Raw genomic sequence first — 19,070 nt, forward strand, 5'->3', positions numbered from 1 at the left:
TTTTATCGAAACATTTAGGCCAAAGTCTAATTTTGTTTCGTAGGTAGATCTGACATGTTTAGCTGTAATGAGTCCAAAGATGACGCTATAAAAGTTTCAGGTTAATATAGCCAGTTTTAAAAGGTCACTGCTTACTTTCTAACTGTCAGCCTTTATTGGCACACACAGGGTTAAGGCTTATTTATAGAAGACATGAAGGTTTTGCTGCACATAAAATAGAATGTCTTCAATTTATCACATATGCTTTCCAACCTAGACCTAGTAATATAGGGTTGGCTACCCAGCGCAAAACGGCATTGGCCAAAACTGGTTTCGTCAAGTATGTATCAATTCAAGGATCTGTGGATTTTCCAGAGAGGTTGTTATCAGTGAAAAGCTAGAACAGTAGTGAGGAGGACTCTAACACTTCAATACAGATTTTTTGTTTAGATACAATTATCCCAATGTATGTGACGTAGCTTGGTTTGCTAAACGGCAGTTGAAACAAATATTTGAAACCGAATGTCGACATTTTTTTTGTTTTTACCCGAGTTCTGATAGGGAGAAATGGGATTATATTGGGTATTTATTCTTGCAATATGTCTGGGCCATTTGTGTACGTCGAATTTGGAGAGATCCGTTATACGAAAGTTACATCTGCTGCGATAATAGACCATTGTTACGTAGCGTGTCTATTCTATTTATGGGGTTGGAAGTATATTTGGAGTTTGCAACATCTGACAGAGGACACTTCTAGTAGTTTTTTAGAAGAGGACCGCCGGCGATGCAAGAAATAAAAAGTATTAGACTGCACATTAGTTTTATTGTAGTTGATTCACTTCCGATAAGCAGGACACGAATAAAAGAATAATGAATGGAGGTTGGGGTAGAAAAGAATAGAGAATGATGGTGTGAAGAACTTGGCGGATGAGAGTGGGAGAAGTAAGGATGAGAGTGGGAGAGAACGATAGAGTCAAGGAAGGTTAAGATGAGATTGGGGATAGTAGGAGGTATGGATATTTATGAACGATGGAGTGAAGGAAAGTTAGGATGAGATTAGGAATAGTAGGAGGTATGCATATGTAAGAAGGAAGAATAGTAGCGCCAATATTGTATAGTGATTGTTATGGTAGGTCTGGACCACCACCCATATAAGTGGTAGAGTCCGCTAGTGGTTACGTCACGCACTGTGTGGTGCTGGTTGTTTACCATCATGGAATGGTTCCATAAGAAGTTGTCAATAGACTATGTTGAGTATGTTGACTATGCGTCCACTGTCGTCCTTGAGTATACACCGCACGCGTTCCCTATTAGTGTGGAGTCAGCGGTTGGTCTCCTAGAAACCACACACGCACCAAGAAGCTGGGATGCCACGCAACTCAGGTAATGATACTAAAAAGAAGAGGCGCGACGGAAGGCACCACCCCATAGCTTCATATGGATGAGTCAATCACTGCGCAGAAAGAATAGGTAACTATCTTTCCTGCGCTGTGATTGGCGATGCCTATATTAGGCGAAGACCCAATCCCATATAAAGGCAGGATAGACTATTCACATGCAGTTTGACGGACTCATCCGCACAGCCTGGAATCCGTCGAAGACGTGAACATGGGATAGAAGGAGTGGGACAAGGGAAAAGAGGTAGGCACGATGGAGCGCAGTTTTTCTTTTTCGCCCGCCCACCCACCCACCCACTCAGTCTGGGGAATGTTATATGTATCACATCTTCGCGCGACTCCAGGCACCACCCCATAGCTTCATATGGATGAGTCAATCACTGCGCAGAAAGAATAGGTAACGATTGTCACAGTACAGCAGTAAGGTTGGGATTAGAACTTGTGACCTTTGATCTAGGCCTGATGCTTGAAATTGCTACATATATAAGTGCTGTACAAATTGCAAGAAGTTTCGGTTCTGCTCCCTTTCTCTGGACACCTCCCAATTAAGGTCACTGTTTTCGTATATGTCCCCACTTAGCCTGTCCTTGAGTTCATAGAGACAGGGAATGTTTTTCTTTGTTAAAACTGTCAAAACCAGGGACGAGTCCAAAAATAAATGGCCACAAGCCAAAAACAAAACAAACATCTACCTTGGCTTAAGAGGTCATTAACCTCTGCTAAGTACCTGTACTGAAGCAGACAACATTTAACACACAAGTAGGACTACTTGTAGTAAAAGGTTTGAACAGCCATTTTGATTTACAACAGATTTTCCAATGATACCTGTATCTGTTACAATTGTATACCCTTACTCCAATGTCTCTCTATGATACCAAGGTGATGAATTCAAGAATGCAGAAACGTGTGGGGTCCAGACCCTGTTTCTAGGACACATAATCACCATGCACTTGCATGTCCCAAGTCTCAGTGTTAGACGTTGATCACTTGCCAACATGCAGAGGATCCAGTTTCAAGACCAGATAGTGGCTTAAACTTTCAAGTTAAAGTTGTCATAAGGTCTACTAGTAGATCTCTCTCTAAATCCATAGTGGAAGAGGTTATCTTTCAAGCTTCGAGGAGCTATGTGTAAAAAAATATAAATTTCAAGCACTAAAGCCAGGAGAGCTACTGTAACAGTAGTCTAAGGTCTACTTCCCACAAAACCTTTCTGCTTCTAGTAAGACCTGTCAACTAGTTGATAATTAAAGAAAGAGATATATTTGTGAAACTTCTTTCAAATCTTGTGCAGAGACAACTACTCTTTGCTGATTTGTTGAACAGATTGAAAGTCTCTTGAGGTCTGTTTTTGACTATAGTACACTGCAGTCCTGATGTACAGTCAGCACGGGTGTTCGGAATTACCGGTCCGGTCCGGACCGCGGAATTACCGGTCCGGTCTGTTTAGGGGGCGGAAAAACCGGTCCGGTCTGTTCTGCGTTTATCTACGCCCCCTGGCAGAAAATAGCAGAATTGCAATTGGTATGCTGTGTTCCCGTATATCACAACATGAAGCGCATTGATTGGATGCATGGGGTCCGCATGCTAATGTCACTGTTTACGTCAGATCGATCGGCGACGGTTAACATAAACATTGCACTGGTGGAAAGTTTGCCATGCCCGATACGCTGAACGGAACCTACTGCCAACAACACTCAAAGCAGTAAAACCGACACTAGCTTAAGACAAATAATAGGTCGACAATGATCAGAGTATGATCAGAGTGAGATTTTCTTGTTGGGCCGGCTTTCATTTCATATATGGAATCGTGAAAATAGGATCGTGATCAAAGAACTGAAGTCTGGGAAATCTTCAGACACTTGCAATCGCAATCGTCATTTTGCATTTCATCATGCAAAAATTCAATATACCTATCAAGAAAAGCCAGCTTGACAAACCATATCACATTCTCTATATAAATGACAGATTTTACCGTGATCGATATTGATTGTTGTCTTACACTTGTCGCTAAAGACGAATATTTTTGTTTTGAAGACAACAATCCCATGTAATCACCTGCAAAAGCTCGCACGCCGATCGGAAAGACGCCCGTGTAGTTTTCAGAGCCGAAACCGTGAGTCGTGGGTTACCCTAATATATTCGAATTAAACCAAGGCAAAGTGCCAAATAGTCATCTTAATTTGTATGTTGGAAATAGATTTGACAGGAATTGACCAAAGGTGGGCTTTCAATGTTTCGGCAGTCTCGTGTCGGCCAGCTGAACGCGTGGGAAAAAGTTGAAACAAGAGTGACAGTCCGGGTGTGCCTGGCGTCTTACACTGTCGCAGACTCGTGCTGATTTCGTTACACATCGAGTGCGTAGAATTAGATAATGATAATAATACCACAGAGAACCTAAAATACAGTGGTTTGTTCTTTGGAGCTCTTGGCTTGATTCATTTCCAAAAGTAAACAACACTTGTATTTTAATTCAAATTCCACAGACCGACAATGCCACAGCCTGGCTGTTACTATGGTTGTGATTGTGATTGGCAGTCGTGCGGCTTCCTCTGTAATGATATCCCTAACCTACTTAGCACATCGGTACCCTTTGATCAGGTCGACAGAAGTCCACAAACTGCCGAACGATAGCTTTTCAGGATCGTGTAGAACTTCCTACATTACGTTAGAAATCGGAGACAATTTCTAATATTCCCATTACAAATGTCTCACTGAGTATAACCTTTTTTTCTTTGCAAGTGGAAATATAAGGTTTGCCTGAGTTGGTTATTTACCATATACATGTACAAGGTGAAATTGTAGAACCATATTATGCCCGGTCATAACTTTCTATAGATCATTTCCGGTCATTTCTATAGATAAGCTGATGCTCATTTGTTAGGAATTGATTGATATCATAGCTACTTTTCTAGAGGCGGACTTTTCGGATATTTTTTTCTTCTTAGAAAGCCGGAATATATTTAATATACATTGTGTAATACAATATACAATTTACAATATACATTGTATAATGTAACCATATGCCCGGATATACTATGTATTTCTAGATAAGCTGATGGTCCTTGTTTAATTAGTTATTGATATCACAACTACTTTACTAGACGATAACTATGTTTTCATCCGACGACTTGAAATAATGCTGCTGGTCGTCGAGGGTGCCGAGGGGCCCAACAAGACCTACCTGTTCCTGACGGAACATCGCTGACTGCCGCTCCTGATCGTCGCACCGACGAAATCAATACAAGGCATTCTTTCAACTTTATGTGCTTTAATGTATTTGTTGATCGTATATGTCTGTTCAATGTTGTGTTGTTTGGCGTAACTAATTAACCGTATCTGTTGAAACTTGTGAAGTCGCAACTAATATTACACTTACTTCTATGTATATACTACATACACTACATACAAAATGTACTATTATTAGGTAGCTACATTTCTAAGTCAGAATAAAGGGATTCGGGGTTCCATCCGTTGCACACTGCTGATCGTCGGGGGTGCAGCTCCACCAAGAAGCCCTAGCCTCTACCAGGCTTCGCGGATCGGTGGTTTAATTGTAGAAAATGGACAAATAGAGTCAATGGTACGCTAGGGGAGTCAGCCGGCTAGAGGAGTTGTTTTCCTCGCCGACGGCCTGGAGTACATTCAACCTTGCAGCGATCCTAGATTCTGATGTCCTGGTTTAACAACTGACACTAACATGAGGCAATAACTGTCATGAGCTCTTGATTTCAAAATCTTGATATAAAAAAATAGCATTATAGAAGTCCATCGTCCATATATTAAAAAAATTGCATTTCCGATTCATACTGCAAGAAATGTCGAGAGGGGGTTGTATGAATGAGCCCCAAAACAAAAGAACATATAATCTTCTGCTTGTACCAAGGACGTTACATCAGATGTAACGTCCTTGCTTGTACAAAAATATCGCTGTTAACAGTGGTGACGATGTACCCCCATTTTAAACCTTGTTTATTGATTCTATAATCTACAACTACAGTGTAGCTGCTGAAAATTATAGGTGAAAAACTGTTCCAGCTCCTTTAATTTGGAGAATACACATGTACACATCATAAAACGTTTAAAACCTGGAAGGTAAGTTCATACGAGAGCTTTCCATCATCATTGTGCAGCTACCAGATCGACCATCATCTATTCCAAATGTGGAAATACGGTAGGTACATCGCTAAATGTAAGATGAACTTCCATGCCTTTGTCATCTTAAGTCGCGGTGGCACCATATATCAGTATAAATCACAACTGAATCTGTCTAACAATTTGTGCACGCCTGTTGAACTTTACGATGTGGGTTTACGATACATGCTATTCCAAAATACCTAAAATATATTAATCGGTACTAAATATCGCTATGAAATAAAGTAAACCAAGAAACATAATCAAACACTGTGGAAAAACAAGCCCCGTGCTGATAGTTGTATATAGCACAGGCCCATTCTTTGAAAACATGCCGTCAAACCAATGCGATTAACCTCCTTGGTCAAACTCAAAGAAGCCGCGCCCCGCCCGCATATGTGTCAATCATATTGAGCGGCGCGGCAAGAGGGTCCGGGTCAGACCCATTTTTGCTACAATGCTACCGGTATCTGAACATCTATTAAACATATTCACCCGCAGAAAACATCTATTGGTTTCTATTTCAATAATGTAGGTCCCATACATCCGCTCAAAACCACAAAGTTTGACAACATTCCTCACTTTCTGAACCCCACACAAAACCACGCCGACTGCGTGTGTCATACCAAGGAGAAAAGTGCCTTTAAACTCTATAGTGTATATAACATCTTTGGTCATATCTAATAGAAAGCGAGTAAGTAGTAGCTCTAAAATACATAGTTGCACCATTCCAGATATGTATTTGCTGTGCACAGATATTCCTATCAAAATTCAAAGGTGGCTTTCAAACTGCGCAATGGTGCATGTTCCCGATCTTGATCACGCCCGGCGGCAATATCAAAGTTGCCGGTGACTTGTGTTGTCCGGTTATGTTTGGTTTTCTGCGAACATGTACAGGCGCTTTATATTGACGTTGCAATGGTTGCATTTATCTCAGTATTGTTTGAATACACATATTTTTGAATGAAGAATTATTTCAAAGAAAATATGGTTATGAGAATTGTTCTTTCGTGTTAGGAAAATAGCAAAAGTTTAAGATCGGCTAGCCATTTTACTTAAACACAGTCTAATTACGTTGCATACGCGGTAGAACCCCGCCCTTCCGACCAGACGCTGTTAAATTTCTGCCGTAAATCAGGCTGTTTGATTAATAATAATGCTCATGAATATTCCGTGTACACGGTATTCAATGAATATTCTGAATACAACCGACCGGTGAGGTGAGGTGAGGTGAGAATCGACCGCTCTTCACGTGATACCGTCCCGTAAATACGGCCGTATTACGATCGGATTTACGGCGTGTACACGATTATGCTAATCGTAATCGCCCCATCGTAATCTACGATAACGTTAGTGTTCAAAAGTGACTGTTTTACTACAGTGAGTGTTGTTGGCAGTAGGTTCCGTTCAGTGCTTCGGTCATGGCAAACTTTCCACCAGTGCAATGTATATGTTAACCGTCGCCGATCGATCTGACGTAAACAGTGACATTAGCATGCAGACCCCCATACATCCAATCAGTGCGCTCCATGTTGTGATATACAGGAACACACCATACAACATGCAATTCTGTTCAATTCTGCCAGGGGGCGTAGCTACACGCAGAACAGGTCGGACCGGTTTTTCCGCCCCCAAACCAGACCGGACCGGTAATTCCGCGGTCCGGACCGGACAGGTAATTCCGAACACCCCAGTCAGCACACTACATATCTACCTCTGGCTTGACTGACCTTGAAGTGTGGCCAAAACTAAAGAAAGCAAAAGAAAACCTACCAAAAGAACACCACATAGAAAGGTGAGCCACGGCAGCGGCTGCCATGCACTCATACTGGCTCTCGTTCATGATGCCTGTGCTGTCCATGTCCATGTCCATCCCTGTGCAGGCTCACATGTACACTGTGTGAGTGTGAGTGTGTGTGTGGCGTCTGTGTCGCACGGCTGGAATCTGGACCTGCAAGTCTAGACACTTTATTGGAAGCCGTCTTTTTATTTCGGATGTAAATTCTTCTCATAACTCTGGCTTAACTAGCTCATAAAGTCCCAGACTCCAACTATAAATCCCAAGTAGGGTGACAGAGCACTGGTTTTACTGCTTTTGAATGTTTTTCCAGAAATCCTCCAAATCGGACCCAAAAGTGGCGTAAATGTGTGTGTTTTTCACGTTGACAGATCTACCGTGATGACTGCTTTGACCTTGTACTCTTGAGTACACAAGCTATTAGGGAGGACCTTGGGTTGGGGGGCAGATGAGGTCACCAAAAGGTCAGAGGATCGCCCCACAGAGGGGTGGGAGGGGCTCATAAAAGTTTGTCAACAGGACCAGGCATGGTTCGCTTCACACCGTAATCAAAAACACATAAAGATCAAATGGTAAGAACTGCCTGGGCCCTCTGGCACCTTCTAACTACTTGTCAAGACAACAAGATTGGATTACTCGCTAATATCATACTAGCAAGACTTTAGCCTCCCTTTCTTAGAATGACTGACAGTAGTGTAGACTGGTAGTTTGAGTGTCTGCCAGGCTGGTAGAGGTCACCCAGAGGTCACCAGGGCAAAGTTCTTTCAAACTTTATGACTTGATATAACACTTTTCATCCACTACATTTATCATCATGATGATAACTCATGTCCAGGAAACCAAAGTGTTCTTATAAGTTACTGTGCAAGGAAATTAACCACAAAAAGGATGTTTATGCCTTCAAGAAAAGTCAAGGCCTACATTTGTATATAATAATATATAGCTGCTTCTCTCAATAAAAATTTGTTTGATTTTCTCTCAAAGTTACAGAAAGCTGTGAAACCTTTATCTTATTCTCTGGGTTTGGATTTCTTTAAACTGTGAACTGTACGACAAGTTGCCACTAAAGTTAAAGATTGTGAAAATAAACAGGGAGTGAAAACATTGTAGAGCAGCAGAATATGATCTGAGAGCTCAAGGTGAATAAAAACAGAGCGGCTTATTTTGGCTTCAGGGGTGGCCTTGGCATCTGGTTAACATCTTGGTAAGGGTACACCTCAGGAGAAATGTCTGACCATTCCCCAAATCATATCCAGTTGCTTGAGTAACTACTTTTTGGCCTATCTTATTACCTGGATGTCTAACCCTCATTGACTTAGTTCATAATGGTTAATATTTACTTAAAAGACAAACACAAAAACATCACATTGCTTTTTTCTTCATATTTTCTGCTATGCCTTGTAACTCTGCATTTTTATGATGACATCTGACATTCAATTCTATACACACTTTAAAGAACAAGCTCACAGGTTTTATCAGTGTATAGAATCTAAATGTCCCACAAGACAAGTTGCAATGCTTCATCACCTCCTTAGTTTGCTATCAAAGTTGTTTGGGTTGTCTTTCTTAGATTAGCTAGCGTATCATATCATGTTATAAGATATACATTATACAGCATAAAGAAAAACCTAATGCTAAAAGCAGAAAAGATTGGACTTCTTTCTTACTTTTTGTCTTTAAGTAATTCATTCCTTTGATCGAACGTTAATGCGCCGTCCAATTGAGCAACTCACAACTTCAAATGAATATTTCCAGGCCATGTTTTTGTCGACAGATGGTCAATCGGTCCCTGTCTATAAAACAGACAAAGGTGGCATTGAAAGTTACTTTATACTGTGTCTAAATGGTGGGGTTTATCCTTGACTCTGCACCCACCCCCAACCCATAGGGGATGGTTGTAACTCGGTTCAACAGTTTTGTCCAGGCACAAACAACTGGACTATTCAGTCTAAAATATTCTGGTGATAAAGCCTTTATCCTTTGCAATTTTGATTCTGTTTTCGTGTCTTGAATTCATGTTTTGTGAAAGAGAAGAAACCATTTGAATATGTTCAATGATGTACAAGATCAAGTAAGTATAATATATTTGGGATAATTATATATACGGCTCTTGAGAAAAATTTCTTGCGAGAGAGAGCATTAGACTTCAAGAGGGTATGCATGGGGGATCCTGGTAACATTAAACGGTAAATTTAGTAATGCTGGTAACACTTAACAGTATATTCAGAAAGGCCAACAACATTTAACAGTAAATTCTGAAGCTTCTCAAAGCATTAATATGGTGGCAGCACAGAAAATGTAATGACATTCAAGCGAGTATGTTGGCAATGTACATGTAAGTCCACAAAAATTCAGCTCCAAATCCTTCCTCCATGCACTGAAGATAGCCTTCTATCTCCGTCAGCCCTCCCTGTTCTATACCATTGACCATGCTAACAGTGATTACCATTGCACAGCCCATAACGTCCTAAATGGGAATTGTTACAACATTATATTGGCAGTTACACCGACCCAATGGTTTGGTCAATGATACACTTGTTAAAGACCATAAAGGCTAACATGTCTCTCTCCCTACCATAAACCTCACAGGAGGGCAGCGGTGAATGGGCCACATAAACGTGGCTTGTGCATGGAGTGTGGGTTCACGTGGTTCAAGGTTTAAAGAGGTTATCTCACTAAATCTTAATCTCTGTGCTTATTTGGGGATGGGAAGCCATTAGTTTTTCTCACTGCCCCATTCTCAATGATCTGTCAAATTCTATGGGTTGCTTCATATCATAAACCTACACTGTACATAACATAAAGCCTTCAAGCTATCAAAAGGAATCTTTCGCTTTTAACTGTAGCAAATTGAACTTAAGCATCTAAAACAAGACTCTACATTCAAATTAGGCCTTTACCAAATACACAGGCTACAGCCAAGTAGAATTAACCATATGACGTTAAAGTTTCAATTTCTTTTCATTGTAACTTTTGCATAGAGCTTGAAAGATTGTTTCCTACACTGCCTTAATGATTAAAAGTACAAACTGTATAACTAACTATGCAACTTAAACGTTTTCACCTTTGAATTTCAGCTTTTGCATGCACAATTTTACCTTAAGTATATATGTTAATGCTACATATCCAAACTAACAACACACACACAGTTAGAATTCAGTTTGTCCCCCTAGATGATAGATCTTGAGCAAGAGGATGTATCAAAGTCATCATGAGATATTTTATGAAGCTTTAAGTATAACTATTTGTTACCGTAGTGTCTTCTTTTGTCGACGGCAGCTGACAGAAAAGAGTAGAACAACCAGCAGTACCATAACATATCTCCTGCCTGCAGACTGATTCATGTCATGGGAAGATTAAATGTGTATTGATGACCCTATTACACACTGGCCTTTTATTCCAAAGCAAAAATATCCCAGAAAGGGAGATCCAAAACATCCCATCCGAGCTAAATTTGAGCCTTACAAATACATTTTGCACTTAATGTTTTCCTAAATGGATGGAGTGAATGTGCAGGGTTTGATCAGACATGCAAAGTGCCTGCTTTATGGCGCAGACTGCCGATGAAATGGGGCGGATAAATGCCGCTATTCTATTGCAGTTCCTGTGGAGGAACTATAAAGAATGGGAGCATTTGGCCTGTCGCTGCCAGTGCAAAGGAGCCATAACTGCCAGAATGGGACAGACGGTCATCCTTCATCAGGTTTTATGTTCTGGCAAAACGCCCCCTAGCATTTCATCTCCAAACTGCATCCCACAAATTTGGGATGACAGTAGGATTTCAATGGCATTGTTTATAAATATAGATGGGCGAAAGTAATAACAGACAGAGGGTTGGATGAAGATGGATGGATCTGCTCATAGAAGTATAGTGGGAGGGATTGATGGATGGTGAGGAACATTAGATTGATGAAAGGAAGGATGGATAGATAGTTAAATGGAAGGAATTAATGGATGGAAGGATGGATGGGTGGTTAGAAGGATGGATAGATGGATGGATGGGTGGGTGGGTGGATGGATAGACAGATGGATGGGTGGATAGAAGGATGGATGAATGTAAAGAAGGATGGATGGATGTATAGAAGGATGGATGGATGAATGATGGATCCGTGGATAGATGGATGGATGGATGGATGGATGGGTGGATAGAAGAATAGATGAATGGATGGATAGAAGGATGGATGGATGAATGGACGGATAGATGGACGGATGGATGGCTGGATAGATGGATGGATGGATAGATGGATGGATGGAAGGATGAATGGAAGGATGGATGGATAGATGGATGGATAGAAGGATGGATGGATGGATGGATAGAGGGATGGATGGATAGAAGGATGGATGGATGGATGGACAGAAGGATAGATAGATGGAAGGATAGATGGATGGATGGACAGATGGATGGATGGATGGATGGACAGAAGGATAGATAGATGGAAGGATGGATGGATGGAAGGATAAATGGATGGATGGACAGATGGATGGATAGATGGATGGATGGATGGACAACAAGCCTGGAATCACAAAGAAAAAATGCCAACTTCTCAAACAGATTCATCAAGTTTTCATATCCTACTTCAATTACGTTCACAGTTTTATGCTTTAGAACAATGTAAGAGTCTCGAGCAGAGAAACTAATAGCTGCTGTTCTGCCTGCCATGCTGAAAGATGGATATATATTGATAAAGTGTTCCCTACCAAAATGGCAGTGCGACATGCAATACAGGGGACGGGGTACCAAACCGCAATGGATAGCAACCTACATGGCAGACTGCCAAGATAGCGAAGGATACAAATGACCCTAAGTATGAAAAATGTAACATTTATGCATCAGTAATTATTGGACCGAAGTTCTACCAGCAGCAATCCTATGGTAGACGGGCCTTCCCAGCTTGAGTAGTCAATGTGGAGCCGGGAAAATCACACACAGTGGGAGGCTACAGTAAGAATGATGGTATTTTGGTAGAAATAAGACAAAATTGGGACGTTTTGTGAGTTTGCACTTAATGGGTGGTAAAGTGAAGAAAATTCTAATTCCACACTTAAAAATGAAGACTTATGATGCAGAAAAGATCTGAGACCGCCAACTTACAGAAGTTGTTGAAAAGCTGAAAATTGCGCATTTTAAAAACTTAACACCATGGCAACATTAACTCCTTGTGAACTTTCCCAGTGGTAGTCCAGTTTACAAATAGCAGTCAGTGAACTTCCAATTGATTAGCTAGAATGGAGGCTATCTTTTGATAAATGACAGGTAATAAAACAGAATAACATGCTTTATGTTCAGACGTGTAGGTCACAGTTTCTTGATACTAGGGCACACCACATGTACTCTACAATTCATCTTCTTTTCTCACCTTTGACAGCCAGAAATATGATCAACAGCCTAATGCCTCTCTGAAAGTTACTTCTCGCCATGAAGAAATAAATGAGGGTTGATCTTGTGACTTATCAAAAGAAAACAAAAGATAGAGGCTCAATTCACTCCATCTTTTTAAGTCCTTACCCAAAACTTTCAAGGAAGATCTTCCTCAAACTTCCTCAAATTTCTTTCCAACCCTGACAGGAAGAGACAAAGGCCTGCCACCAAGAATATAGGTTCTAATCCCTCAGGGATTGGAACCCAGGACCTTCTGACCTGAGATCCAATTTAATCACCTCCACTACCAGTGATCAATCATGGCAGAAGGCAAAAGCTGTTTGTCAATATGTAGGACACAGAGAGCTGGGAGAGGAAGGTCAGGTGTAGAGAATAGGAGATTGAAAGGCATTTCTGTAATTTCCTACAAGGCTTTCTGAGAAAGAATAAATCTCGGTGATTGCACAAGCACAATGCGTAAGACCGATGCACAAAGGGATAGAATTAGTCCGAAAGTTGCGTAGAAGTGCCGGGGCTTCTGGGAGGGCGTAGATTACCGCCGGCTTTGTTATCTATTCCCGGTGAAAAATGTCTTGCATTTCCGCGAGGACACAAGTCGCTGGTTGTACGTGGGACGATATCAGGCTGTGCGTTATCCCGTATCATCTGGTCATATATCAAAGTTTTATCGCACAATACCCCGTGAAAGTCGGATATCCATAAAGCTCAACGTGAATATCCCGGGCTTTCAACAAGGAGCGTGCTGCTATTCATTAATTCTGTGGTGCTTTTCAGTCAAATAATGGTGTCTTGTTGCACAATCAAAGCCTTCTTACAAGCACAATGTGTTCTAAAACAGAATAAATCGCAAGAATGGTTCTTTTATGTCATGAATTAGAGTATACGAAAAGAGCATGAATTTAGAGTACGAGAAGATATATTTAAGAAGAGAAATGTAGCTTGCATTCTTGACATTTGGAAGTGACTAAACACAAAAAACATGTAATATAAGGGCTGTTTAGAGACAAAAATAATAGAAGGCAAGATGCCAAGCAAAAATAAGGATACTGCTATATTTTGACATGATAAATGACAAATACAGGTATGACAGATTAAAGTATAGCAAGTAACATTACAAAACTGTTTGGCAAACCACAAAAGTTTATAAGAAGTGGGTGAAAAAGCAAATCATTTAACAATAATTTGCTCATCTGAATATCCTAGGATTTAGACCTGCTATAAAATCATTGAAGAGCAAATAAAAATAGCACAATTATATATAGCATCAAGTACATGCATTTACATGCAAACTGGTAAAGCAAGGTGTATAGAAATCACACAGGATGAAAAAAACAGCAAGGCATTCCACCACATAAAAAAAGGCAAAAGTTAAAGTCTCATGGACATGTAGATACCATCTGTCATGTATTACTTGGGCTTGAAATACAATGTTGCTGTGCAGGTATTTCTGATGTCTATCTGCACTGTGTTCTATTCATTTATTTTTGCAGGAACTTTATTTGCTGGTAGCACTGGGAAGGGAGGCTTTTGCAGTGTTTTAATTTCATGGTTGAGACAATTCTGCAGTAGAATAGTAATACATTGGAAACGCATATTTGTAGTGCCATAAATTTGCCGTGGAGAGGTCCCTTTGAAAACTGAAAAAAATGTGAAAGTTTCAAGAGTTACATTATTCTATACAAGTGGAATTTGCTTTATTGAAATATGGAAAATAAAAGCTTGATCCATATCTCATAAATCTGCTTTTCTAGCAGAGTAATGCAGATACAATTTCTAAGGTGCAGATGATTTTACATGTCACCTGTACCAGGTAGGCACATGTAGGCAGGTATGCAGACAAACCTAGGTAACTGTTACATTTTACAATCCCAGAGGCACCAGGAACCACTAAGGCTGTAAAATCTACTGACGTATGTATGAGATGAATAGAATGCAAGGTAGGGCTAAGGCACTTTGTCACGCTTGTCGCTATCTTGAAACAATCATGCTTTCCTTGCTGGAAAAGTCCTGATTCATGTTAACATTGTAGTGGCAATGGTGATTATTATAGCAACTTAATCATTTGATTCTTACACTGAGGCCACGCCAAGTATAATGTTTCAACTATGAATTTGAAATACCATAAAAACCTTTCTGCTTTCTGCCAAGAAATGAAACAGGAAAGCAAATGAACTTACATACTTTGTAGGTTTTACACAATTGTTATAGCTCTATAAATATGAACATTTTAAAACATTCTATCTAGCGTACAATGGAAAAGAATCGACTGTCATTGCTGCTATCGCCAAATGTGCACAAACTCTGCCTATCTGTATTCAGAAGCTCAACGCAAAAAGACGACCATCTCACAAAGAGGCAGAAAGTGCAGACGGATGTCGTTCGCACCACATCGAGGGACGGAATCGGCCGGTACTTTTGTTATCGTATCTCGGCGCCCATTATTCCACCATTACAGTAATGAATGAGGGAGTCAGGGAGGACCCTGAGTGTGTGACAGAGATGGATCCCTGGGATTATCGCAACTTTGGAGATGAAACCAGCATGACAGAACAGGGTTACAGTCGCGGGCAGTCCCTCGATATATGCAAAGTACCACCGAAGGGGACGGTCGTATCCAGCTGAGGCCACAACAATTTACGTTGTTGGTTCTCGGATTAAAAAAAAAGATTTAAAAAACCCTTAGGATGGAAAAACAGAATGATAATGAAGCCTGGCAACCAAGTTTGTGCCACCCAGTTTTATGGGGTGAATACAGTCATATTCAACGATAGTCATATTCAAGTTTTCCTCCCTACCCTCTAGCTGTATGATGTCCTAGATTGCTATATTTTCACTTTTAAAATTCAGGATTCAAGAAATTTAATTAATATGGCCTGAGGGCTGGAAATAAGTAGAGAAAATGTTCACCAAACAAAATGAAAATGAAATTTAAAAAAATAAATTCTACAAAATCAAAGAATTATTAAATTCTTGTACATGTGGTGAATCTAGTTGGCTCTTCGTGAGTGTGAGTGATTGAATGAGTGAGCGAGCGAGCGAGCGAGCGAGCGAGAGTGAGTGAGCAAGCAAAATCCATGAAAATATAGCTTCCTTCTTGATGAGAGACTTACGCTTTTACCAAGTCGTATGAAAATAATATCACAAGTTAGAGAAGCAGACACTTTCTGCCTAAAAGTCACATGTAACTTCCCTCCATGTATGGACCTTCTTATTCTGTCTTATAACATATTCTCCTTCCTAGATTTGATACAACGTTACCTGGTTATATAAATATCCCATGTTGTTATCAGTAAAAAGGACGACCATTCAAGAGTAAAGCATCAAAAATGCTTTCAATGTTTTTTGGTAGTCATATCTGATGGTACCTTTTGACCTGCGTGACCTCAAGGACAGTGTACGCATAGAGGTCAAGTCCATTCATCTAATAGGTAAACGCAATCCGCTGTGCCAGCACGGATGTTTTGTTACTTACGAGCGTACGATTGGGTGGATTTCTTCAGCTCAGACTAACGAAGCATGATTTAAGTATGGCTTGGTAGTGCTGACAACAGTCTAGTTGGTAGAACCTCATCTTTAGAACTTGCTTTTAAATTTTGATTTTATAGCAACTGCAAATCAAATACCTTTCATTTCAAAGTTATAACTCTGTGATTTGTCTGCATAATGGAGGTTGGTGTTAACAACGGAGGAAAACTGTGATTCCTGATTTTTCAATGTACTTTTATATTCACGTTTTCTCACGGTGACGACTGTAATGTGAACTTATCATTACCAATAACAAATAATTTGTCATCGTGACGATAACAAATAATTCATTCACCGTGAACAATTAGCTCCGAGAACAAGTTAAATTTTCTTAAACGTGAAAGTTTGGTACCGAAAAGACAAAGTGAACTACACAATTTACAATATATTCTTTTTCTTTACCAGTTCCAGATTGTCACATTTCAAAGCAAAGTCAACGCAGAGCAATATTCAATATTTAACCACACTTGACAAAAAGGTTTATAAAGCTGATATCATGGCGCTTACAAACACAGCTGGTAGGAGCTCATATGATACTTGTAAAATACCAAAAGAATTAGAATTGCAATTTATCAAAGTTATAGTTTTTATGACGCGATACCAATTATAACAGATCGTAGCCACATGTGTACAAGTACATTGTATTACATTAACCAGCTCGTTCGTAATCTTCCCCAAATTAAGAACGTCTACTCCAATGCTTGAAGCCATCAATATAATTCCCCTGGGTATTGTACAGCAGTATCACCTAGTAAACAAGTTTGACTTTCACCAACCTGGAGGAGGGGGAACATCAGCGATTTCGTTGCCACGGCAGCACGATGCCATCGCCGCCGGCAACCGTGCGAAGGGAACACAGCAAACCGTGTCCAGACCGCCGCGACGGGGTGGTACCGAGAAAGAGAGGAAAAAAGACGGGGCGCATACTTTAGTGTCAAGCAACTGAAATATCAATCCGTACATCTATTCATCATGTCCTTTGTTTAATGACTACGAGGGGTAGGAAGCCAGGCGTGCAGAGGTCGCAGCGCCACGCTGCGCTTCCCGCTCCACAGAAGTGGCCGTGCATATTTCTGCCGTGATGAGATGCCGCGCCATCAACAAGACAAATGCTGAGGGATCGTCGGCAGTGCCGCTTCCCTTATCTACCATCTACAGGTGGAAAATGTCGCATTTAAAACAACTTCTTTTTGTTTATCCCCTCCCCGGCTGGAGACGTCTCTGACAGCTTCTTAATTGGGGAGATGTTTTGATGGTGAAAATATTGGAGTTGACTGAGATGTGGTGGTTTTGTTGGATTGGGTGAGTGGCAGGATGAAAAATGCTGCTACTCTTTGTAAAAATGCTTCAGTAGAACAGTTGGCACTAGTTCAATATTAGTCGATGAACACGACTTTGAATGTTCGAGCTGAAAAACAGAATAAATTACAATTTTTTTGCTTGCCTTGTATTAAAATTTTGTTACTTTTTCAATGAAATTTGCTCATCTGTATAATATACTCAGACAAAACTTTTACTTTGGTATATCATCATGACTCTATTGGGTACATTAGTGACACTTTCAAAGGAAAAAATAGGATAGCAAAGAAAAATGATGGCAAACTTTTATGGATGTTATACATTTATGTTATGTCAAATCAAATCAAGTTTTCTACATGTGTATCTACAACATGTGTCCCTGATTCAAACATTTTTGTACCTGCTGCATGTAATACATTTTCCTGATCATATCTAATATTACATGTATGTAATACCTTCTCTAATACAGTACCTGTACACAAAGGATACAAAATTTTATGCAATTTTCATATCTACATATATGTAGTGCAAAAATAGGTGGATACATAGAACATAAGATACTGAAACCCACAACAACCTGATTGTAACATGACATTATACATTTATATGTAGATATTACAGGTGTAAGATATTATATCCCTATTGTGTAGTCAATCTATTTAGACTTTCTTCTTCTTCATATATCTTAAGTACATATAGCACAGGACTTACTATAATTATCATATAGCTGATAACCTTATCTACCATTAGTAATAATGTATTTTCCCTCCCACCCCAGCACGTACTGAATCCCCCCTTACCCATCACTACTGAAGGATGTCCAGTCCTAACACAGGTCCTACCAGGGCAGACAGCCTGACTCCTGTACATCTACATTTGTACTGTCACTTTACACAGATAAAAGCAAAACCTGCTTTCCAGTCCACTTCTTCTCACTTTGTGAGTATCTGTACTCTCATCTGGACACTTCTCCATTATGCAAATTACCTTATTTGAGGAAATTATGGCAATTCTTTATTCTGTTCTGATGTGTTGGTTTTGATGTAAACCAATGGAATGTTCCCAAAGTTTGATCAGACCTGGAGGATGCACGTACCATATAATAACACAAAAGCCGTACAGATGCTCCTGGGGTTGAAGTGAGCCTCTGACTTACACAACTTCAACAAAAACATTCTGTCCTTCCTACAAAAACAGTCTTATTACACGCCAAAAACAGTTAACTCAGGCAACTGGATATGATTTTGGAAGTAGTTTGAGTAACTGTTTTTGGGCATATTTTATTACCTGGATGTCTAACCTTCATTAACCAGTCTTAAACATTTCTTGATGATTGTTTCTACAACATATGGGTTGTTGCACACATTGTCTGTTGATAGATAAATACGAAAAGACATTTGTCAAGGATTTAGCCTTGGATTACTATGTATGGATGACTCCCTAAAATCCTTGTGATTAATGGTAACACAATGCTGACACATCTTTATGAAACCAATAAACCCATATTGTGGGAAGCGGCAACCTACAAGGAGGTCAGCAAGAGATGGTACCATCATCAATA

The 19,070-nt window shown here is 40.1% G+C and overlaps 1 protein-coding gene across 3 annotated transcripts in view; it reads right to left on the reverse strand.

The window, feature by feature from the left end:
* Positions 1 to 19,070, reverse strand: part of LOC118405347 (retinoic acid receptor alpha-like) — a 151,097-nt gene that overhangs the window by 55,079 nt on the left and 76,948 nt on the right. Inside the window, exon 1 of one of the 3 annotated variants that reach the window (XM_035804801.1) lies at positions 7,281 to 7,395. The exons of the other annotated variants lie outside the window; for them this stretch is intronic. Coding sequence (XP_035660694.1) covers positions 7,281 to 7,380 — 100 coding nt within the window. The 5' untranslated portion in view covers positions 7,381 to 7,395. Of the gene's footprint in view, positions 1 to 7,280; positions 7,396 to 19,070 lie in introns of those variants that run through there. 3 annotated transcript variants of the gene reach the window in all.

Source organism: Branchiostoma floridae, chromosome 18, assembly GCF_000003815.2.
Source record: "Branchiostoma floridae strain S238N-H82 chromosome 18, Bfl_VNyyK, whole genome shotgun sequence".
Taxonomy (NCBI): Eukaryota; Metazoa; Chordata; class Leptocardii; order Amphioxiformes; family Branchiostomatidae; genus Branchiostoma; species Branchiostoma floridae.